At 39.8% G+C, this 8,680-nt stretch overlaps 1 protein-coding gene across 5 annotated transcripts; it reads left to right on the top strand.

Annotated features, from left to right (window-relative positions):
• Positions 1–4,082: 4,082 nt before the first annotated feature.
• On the top strand, positions 4,083–8,642 carry srsf3a (serine and arginine rich splicing factor 3a). 5 transcript variants are annotated; one of them, XR_007194759.1, is made up of 7 exons: positions 4,083–4,375; positions 4,887–4,939; positions 5,152–5,362; positions 5,524–5,658; positions 6,230–6,662; positions 7,163–7,201; positions 7,627–7,713. XR_007194759.1 is itself a non-coding variant. In XM_048254099.1 (7 exons), the coding sequence occupies exons 2-7, from the start codon at positions 4,933–4,935 to the stop codon at positions 8,310–8,312; spliced, it is 507 nt and encodes a 168-aa protein (XP_048110056.1). In that variant the 5' UTR covers positions 4,095–4,375; positions 4,919–4,932; the 3' UTR covers positions 8,313–8,642. The 5 variants fall into 5 exon arrangements, 4 of the variants coding, with proteins under 4 accessions (XP_048110056.1, XP_048110055.1, XP_048110058.1 ...); XM_048254099.1 differs by lacking the exon at positions 6,230–6,662 and adding an exon at positions 8,285–8,642 and having other exon boundaries at positions 4,095–4,375; positions 4,919–4,939; XM_048254098.1 differs by lacking the exon at positions 6,230–6,662 and adding an exon at positions 8,285–8,642 and having other exon boundaries at positions 4,097–4,375.
• The last annotated feature ends 38 nt before the right edge of the window (positions 8,643–8,680 follow it).

The following is an 8,680-nucleotide window of genomic DNA, read 5'->3' as shown; positions in this document are numbered from 1 at the left end:
CATATGTATATGTATTTCATATAATTTATGGTACCTTTAAGGTACTCTCACATGTCTTTAAGGTGTCTTGATGTTGATGGGATTTTCTACTGAACAACATAAATACTTCTTGAATATTTCTTCATTATTTTGTCATTGTGAACTCCCTGGCATACTCAATTGCCTTAAGGCCCATTCAGATAGGCCTATAGCCTACTGTATGTGGCGACTTGCTCCTCTCCCGTTGCTATGTAGCTGAAATTATGTCGCTTGTGTGCTTTCAGACTGTGGTTGCCTAGGTTTCCCACTTGTTTACTTCCCACTGCAGAGGTGTCTGAGGGAAACAAATTACTGGCTAATATGCTACAATACACCTTTGCATTCAGTTTTACTTTTACTTGGTTTAGTTCACAAGTTCACAAACAGCACCATTTATACACCACATTTTCTGGTTTTCGTAGTAGGCTTTAATTTAGTTTGTCTCCTCCATTCATCTTCAGTTGTAGTAGGAACCAAGATCACGAAGACATTATGTCTCCGATAGGGAAACCTCTCGTCATCTTACAGTCAATGGTATACATCATTCCCATTGGTAGACGCCTTAGTTGCGTTGCTCGCTTTGCTGACCAGACTGCTGTGTGGTGTGAGCAGAGTGGTAACACTTCTGCAGTCTAAAAAGTCACATAGTTTGATGGGGCCTAAAGTGAGAATTCTTCTTCACTTTCCTCTCAATGTTCTTTCATGTAAACAAATTAACTTTAAATTATAAATTACATTTCAGTTGTAAGAGGAAGGGTCTGCATAAAGACTACCAATTAGATTGTCAGCACTGGGAGATGGGTGCAGTTTAAATAGGCTGTAATTACATATGAAGATTTAACAATCATCAACACCATTTTAAAGGAGAATTCCGGCAATTTTACACATAGATCTTTCTAGTTTCTAGGTCACCGAGTACTGTGACAGAGTTGTCAATCAGACTCATTGCTGTATATGTATTTCTAAAGGCATATCTGTTCAACATGCACTTAGTTTATTAAGCGTTTCTGCGTTATTGTTTGTATATTATAGTATTTATTTATTTTTATTAGGCTATTTATTGAATTGACATTGTTGTTTATTATTGCTGTTCTCCTTGGTGTAACTTTTTTAATTGTTTACTGTTAAATTTAGTTATTGTATAGATGTTATTTTTATGTCGCTTTGGACAAAAGTGTCTATGTACAGAGGGCCTACATAGCTTAGCCTACTGCATATTTCTTATGTTCATTACTCATTTGTATGTACTCTTGTCTATAAATTATCTAGATTTAGATTTAGGATTGAATGGAAGACTTTCTGTGCACCACTGCTTACTTCCAGGTGTTTGTCTAGATAGGTGTGCAGGGATGTGGGGCCATCACCAACACCATCCCATTGTTGCTTATGGCTGCTCCAAGTACTCTAGAAACTATTCGATTAGCATAACATTTGGCCAGGTGCAAGATGGGGTCCTTCTGATTAACGACCCTCTAGAAGGATTTAGCACACTAACAAGCCACAGACAACAGCTTTGCCATGCTAACCAACAGTACAATTTGCACCGATAGCAAATGTGTGCTCTGGTGAGATATTTGTCAATGGTATGCTGTAAAAGCACTTTGTACATTCCCACAGAGTTTGGGGCTCCAATCACAAAATAACATAATGAATATTATGGACTGCTATACGACAGGGGTGTTCAGTCTTACAATCAGGGGCCCTTAAGGAATATAACATTTGACCCTCAATAAGGTCCCTGAATCCATATGTCAAGTAAACACAGTAAAACGGTAAAGGTTGGCTGTGAATAATGTACAGTGGTGTATCAAACATGTCCATCAAACATAGACCTGTGCTGAGTTTCTGTCATCCCAGTTGCCTGATCAGAATCAGCTTTATTGGTCAGGTTTGCGTATACAAACAAGGAATTTGACTCCGGTTGCTCTTTGCCTTTAAAATCGGTTCGATGGATTCTTAGTCACTTATACTGTGTTCATCTACGTACATTCACATTCATAGTTTGACAAACTGGTTGTGCACTTAAAGACCCTTTAACCCAGAGATCTGGTGATACTGTAGATTGAAAAGGCATGCCAGTGCACCAAGAGAAAGTAAATATGTGCTGTCTCACATGACGTACCACAATTTTGGCAAGAAGTCAAGCGTCATTGTACAGGAGCAGAATGCTCTTGATAATTATAGCACGTATAGTGAGCAATACTGACTAAGTGCCTAAATAATGTGTATTCATGATCACGGGACATACACAAGGAAACAAATATTTTCAATTATTATCTAGTATATTTTAACTGATACACATCAGATTTAAAAATTCTTTAAGCGCTTAATGGATTTCTAGATTTAAATGGGTTACTGAATCTCTGTCAGAGAAATGTCTATCTGTATGTAGTATGTGGTCCATCTTTTAAAATATTTAAAGTCTAATGCTTTCTAAGTGTATTGAGTGGTCAAGTTTTGTGATATGGGGTTGCTCAGGTCAATAGTTAATTTATGGAACACAGTAACAGGTTTAACATTCAAAATTGTGTGTGTGCATGGGTGCGTGCGTGTGTGTGTGTGTGTGTGTGTGTGTGTGTGTGTGTGTGTGTGTGTGTGTGTGTGTGTGTGTGATGTCTGTGAGTGGATGCATGAGAAAGAAAGCAAGAGAGAGAGAGAGAGAGAGAGAGAGAGCACGAGGGCGAGTTCATGCAAGGATACCCAGTCATCAGGAAGTGCAGCAGAACAGAGTGTGCTGTACTAATCTGATTGAAAAACACACTGTTCTGTGTGCGGTTACAAGGGGAAAAGATGTCTCAGACGCTTAAAGAGAAAACAACCGCTGAGTGATTACTTCAGATTAAAAAAAAAAATAACTCATCAAAACATGATAACCATGTCTGTAACCTCTATGTGAAGAGCAACAAGAAATTGAGACAAGAGGATTAAGAGATCTCTCTCTCTCTCTCTCTCTCTCTCTCTCTCTCTCTCTCTCTCTCTCACACACACACACACACACACACACACACACACTCAAAGTAAAACTGAATAGCATAAAGCTTGTTGTTTGCGTATGAGACATGTGTTATGCAATCCCCTTGAATTCTGCCTAATCCTTTCTAGCACTGAACTTTTGCCCCAGAAGGGTCAGAGGATGTGATGAGTGAGATGTTATCTCACAAACATGACGGGACTTTTCACAGCCCCAAGGCCTCAAATGTGCATTAACTCCAGCATAGCCATTTACACTATTTACACTAACTACACACAATATAGCTTGTAATTAATCATGGATTTCTCTTACATTATGTTTTATGGGCTTGTTTGTTTATTTGTTTGTTTGTTCTTTGGTGGTCACACTGTGAAATACATGTAACTAAAATTAAGGCAAGATTATATTGCATCTTTCTAAATAAGTAATGGCTTATTTCACTATAGGTTCAGCTACAACAATGAGTGGTAAGTGCATGTCAACTGCATAATTGTAATTTTAACCGGGCACAACTTCACCTAGGCTTATCAAAATGCAATGTTTTCCATGCTTATGAATAGTCTAAAGGTTGATATCCTTAAACTAGGTTGGAGATGTGGTCAAATGTTATTTAGCCTACCTGCCATTTTTTGTGACCTACATATAGGCCTTCATTCATACATCCCTTCAAACATACATACACCCATCCATACATCCAGCCAAGCTAACGAAACATAGGACATACCATTCACAATGTTTTCATATATTTTACTCTGTCTTTTATTAGACTATTAGATTTTAGGCCTATGCTATACTTTACTTTTAAATTATATATTTTTCTATTATCTTCTATGTTTTTTTTCTATTATCTATCTATGTTTTTATTTCTGATCTGATGCATTTTATTTATGTAGGCCTAAAGCACACTGGACTGACTTTGTGTAGGAAATGTGAAATGTGTTATAGGCTACTTGTCTTGCCATGCCTTGCTTGCATTTGCCAAGCTGTAGCAAATAAAATCACATAAATCCTTACAACTCCTTCCCTCTTGATGGCGCTGTAACCATTCGTAGCCTACATCGTTTCACTATGAAAGATACACCATATTGTATCTATGGTTGTTAATCCAGCAGCTAAAAGATGTACCTTTGATACCTTTGATAGTAAGAGATATTTTGCAAAGGAATTCTGGAGATTTTTGTTTTGGGTTTTTCTTTTCCTTTTTTTAGAAGAACTGGTTTAATAAAGATAATTTAAGTGTAGGGAAATATATTCTTCAGACCCACACTCCATTTCAGAAGGTGGCGGTAATGCAACCAGACCGCCATAAAAACAACAACAAGAAGAAGAAGAATCTATTTGAAGGCAGCCTGCATCAGGGCTTGCAGAAGTGAATTAACTTTTGCGGTAAGTGATATTTTTCGGGATAATCGTCTACAGTGACACAGTTAGAATAACAGGACCTCGAGCTATTAGGGTTGATTTGTATCGTTAAGCTAACTAGATCTGACAGTAAAGGTTAGATAGCGAATGTTAGCAAAGCTATCCTAGATAACGTTACACTACTAGAGGACGTGTCAGGCCTAATTTGTTATGTTTGCAAAAGGTCGATACGTTTGCGTCTGCACGATTGATAAAGCGAAAAGTAGAAGTAGCCTACGCTGTAAACAGCACCCAGCGATTGTTGCCTAAATAAACTATCGTTACTCTACAACATGCAATATGCAACATGCTATGTAAGTCATTTCATTTCACTCTTAGTGGTATTTTCATCGGAAATGAAGGTTTACAATCTGAATGCACGGTACTTGTTTTCTCCTCGTGTGAAAGTTGAACTGTTTTTGTCAATCTGAGTTCCTGCAAGTGCCTTTAGGATTGGCGAGAAAATAGTCAAATATCGTGGTTTTGTTTTCTTCAGATAATCACAATTTGTGCATCCATCTATTACAGTTGACTGAACAATAATGGGAGGTAAGTATGTGATCTGTTTAAAAAGTACAGTGTTTTGTTACCGCCGGACCAATGCATGTGCCTTTGTCTCTAACTAAACGAATGTAGTTAGTGTGAAATGTATCCTACACTGATCAGCACATAACTGCACCAGCAGTTAAGACGATTAAGATGTGATTGTTTTATCTCAAATTTAGCGTACTTAATTCAGCTTTCATTTGGGTTTCGCGTAGATCCCACAATGCACAGAGATTGTCCACTTGATTGCAAGGTGTATGTGGGCAATCTTGGGAACAACGGCAATAAGACAGAACTGGAGAGAGCCTTTGGCTACTACGGCCCCCTCCGTAGTGTTTGGGTGGCGAGAAATCCTCCAGGCTTTGCCTTTGTTGAATTTGAGGACCCGAGAGATGCCACAGACGCTGTGAGAGAACTGGATGGAAGGTAACATTCATGAAAGTAGGAGACAAAAGCAGTCCTGCCTGAACTAATGTGTTGGTGGTGAATTTGACATTTGATTGGTTTTTATGAGTTAGGAGTCATTCTGAAATTCTTAGAACGATACTACTTGCAGTTGTGCTAGTCCTTTTTGTGCTGTTGTCTAGAACACTGTGTGGGTGTCGTGTGAGAGTAGAGCTGTCCACTGGAGAGAAACGCTCCAGGAATAGAGGACCACCCCCATCATGGAGCCGCCGCCCACGCGACGACTACAGGCGACGCAGTCCACCCCCTAGACGCCGGTAATGCCTCTCAGCCTCCACCTAAAGATAGGTCTCTGCAGTCCCCTCCCCCTCCCCACCAAACAAGGCCCGTCTCCGTGACCTGTACACAGGCTCATTCCAATCAGCTCAGTCCTGGAGGGGAAGGGTGGGTGTCGGTAGGGATATTTCACTAAGCTGGTTGACTAAGTTTAGCTAACTTGATTAGAGATGCGACACACATGCTCATTGATAAGGCAGATAGGCCTGTAGGAGACACCACCCATGCATCCTCACTATCTTGCAAAGTTAGCTCGATCACTAGTAAACCTGCTTCTTGAGCCGTCCACATTGTGTTAGTGTGACCAAGGAAGTATCATACATTGCTGTCTCTGACCCACTGAGCTGCCTGGACCGCAAGGTATTTCCAATAATCAAGTTAATTTCTTAAGATAAGCCAGTACTTGAAGATGTGAAACTAAGTGCAGCAGACACTGGCTTATTATTTGTCTGTGTTGTGTTTTTGGTGCTGCTTGTGTTTTTTTGCTTCGGCTCTGTATTTTTATTAATATTACATTTATACATATATATTAATGAAGATGACCCCTTACAGAGACATCACCATGCCTCTTCACCCTCTGAGTCTGTCAACTAGTCTCCTTACTCCATCATGTGGCCGCTGACCGCCCGCCGCGCCCCAATCAGCTCACATGACCCACGCATGGCCCAAAACAAAAACCGCCATCGGTTCCTGAGCATGCCACTCTCAGCCTCTTCCTCCTCCTCCTCCTCCTCCTACAACCACAGCCAGTCAGCAGCGTTGTAGCTTCCCCACATGCCTTCATCACAGCCAACCAGCAGCTGTCCACAGCTAACCAATCAGAGCTCAAAATGTACCTCTTCAGCCAACCATATCAGTCGACAAAGTTAACAGCTACACCAACCACAGTAACAACCATCTGGCAAATTCTGCCTGCAAATTCTACCCGTCTGATGGTCAAACTGGCTTCCGTGCATCATATCCTCTGTAGCTTGTTGAGAAACTAGTAAGTTGGTTTTTATACACTACCACACATTTTTGTTCTACTTTTTATAGCCACTTATATAATATTACAGATTGGAAAAATATATATATACCTTAGCGTTTCCATATTAATTAGAATCCCCTCCCCAGTCTTGACAAATTTGCTCTGTTTGTGAAGTAGCTGGATGTGTGCGCAATCTGGGTTTGAAGAGGTAAATTCAATACCCCTCAACTCCTGTTTGGACTTGATCTGTCTCACCCAACACTGAACTTTTATAATTAGTCATGCGATATATACCCATCATCTTCAGTGTTGTGTTGCATAAGCAAAGGGCCAAACAAGGGAGTAAAATCCCAAGTCCAGTCACATAATGGGGCCTCATTTGGTCTCCCTTCTGTCATTGTTTCAGGGAGCAACTTTCCTCCCACAGGTAGCAGAGACCTGAGTGGTATGCTTAAGTTGGGCAATACAATAAGACATTTTCTTGTAACATTTCTCTCTCTGCCTCACCCTTCATTTAGATCACCGAGGAGGAGGAGCTTCAGTCGAAGCCGCAGCAGGTGAGCTTGTCCACTTGCACAAAAACTTTACAATGGAATGACACCAATCACAGGCTGCCCACATTTCAGCCTCTGCCTATAAGCAATTACAGTAATTTACTGTGTATTGGCCACAATGTGTATAAACCGCAGGACGGTGTTTTTATGCAAGTTAAAAAACAAAGCCATATTAATACCATATTAACTGTCCCTGTGTTTTAACCTCATAGCTGAAAAAAAATTTGATCAATGTATAAGTTAAACCTTGGCTAATAGTTGGGAAATTATGGTAAGCATTAAAGAAACCTGTATTGCAAAATATATTTTTATTTTTTTTTTTTTTTTTTTCTTCTGTGGTTTTGAGGAACGGTGATTTCAGGGTCACACCAGGGTTGTAATGTGCACTGAGGTGTTTATGTGTTTATTCATTTTGTTTTTATTCACAGGTCTCTGTCCAGAGACAGGAGACAGGAGAGGTCGCTCTCTCGTGATGGGAACCACAAGCCTTCAAGGTCCTTTTCAAGGTCAAAGAGGTGAGTAGAGAAACAATGTGAGTTTAAGAATGTCGAAAGACGGGGACCATTTTTTGTTTTGAAATGGCGACTGGCATGGTGTAAACTATTAAGCACTTCTTGGTTTTGTAAGTTCCTCTTAGTGGTACATTTCAGAGAATCTGCCCCTACTTCTGTTTTAATCATGTTCCTGTAGCAGTACTTTTGATTAGCCACCATGCTTTCATGCATCACCGCTGTCCTTTTAGAATTTGTCTTGCACCCCTGATTGCAAACAATATCCCACATACCTACACAAGTGGCTCCGCTATTTAAATTTAAATAAATAAAATGTAACAAATATTCCAAAAATGTCATTGGATACAAGAATAGGGGTTGCCCCTACTTAGCCATGCTATGTCTAGTGGATACCACTTTTTCCCTTCTTCTGGAGCAAATCCTGGGCTCTACCTGATGCCATTAAGCAGATGTTAAAGCAGCACAGCACAATTTCCATCATTGCCATGCTGTCTTTTTGCCTTTTGCCTGTTTGGAATAGAATGTTACTATAGTCCCCCCATCTGGTGATGCTAATAACCTTTTTCTTATGTAGTCGTTCTAGGTCCAACGACAGGAAATGAAAATGGTGAGGAACTACACTAGTTCCTGGTAGAAGAAATCTCCAGAATGATGTTATTTGATGTCTGAGTGTGTGTGTGTCATGTTCCTTTGTCTCTCATTATCACCGTAACAATATGAGACTGTAAGCCTTCCTGTGTTTACTGCATATGAATATCAAAATTCACGGTTATTTCTATAGCCCATCTGCTATTCCAGTGATTTTGTTTATGTTTGCCTTTAGCAGCCACCATTGCCTTGTTCATGCTGAAACTCCATAGATTGTTTTGTATTATCATTATTTATCAATACGTTGAATGTTTCTCTATATTTGAATTAAAATGTTTCAGTGATGTTTAGTATCATTATTTCCTGTTGTTGACCCTTTGTT

Source organism: Alosa alosa, chromosome 10 (assembly GCF_017589495.1).
Source record: "Alosa alosa isolate M-15738 ecotype Scorff River chromosome 10, AALO_Geno_1.1, whole genome shotgun sequence".
In the NCBI taxonomy this organism is placed as follows: Eukaryota; Metazoa; Chordata; class Actinopteri; order Clupeiformes; family Clupeidae; genus Alosa; species Alosa alosa.
The sequence above is the reverse complement of the archived record's forward strand: the minus strand, read 5'-3'. Positions and strand labels throughout refer to the sequence as shown.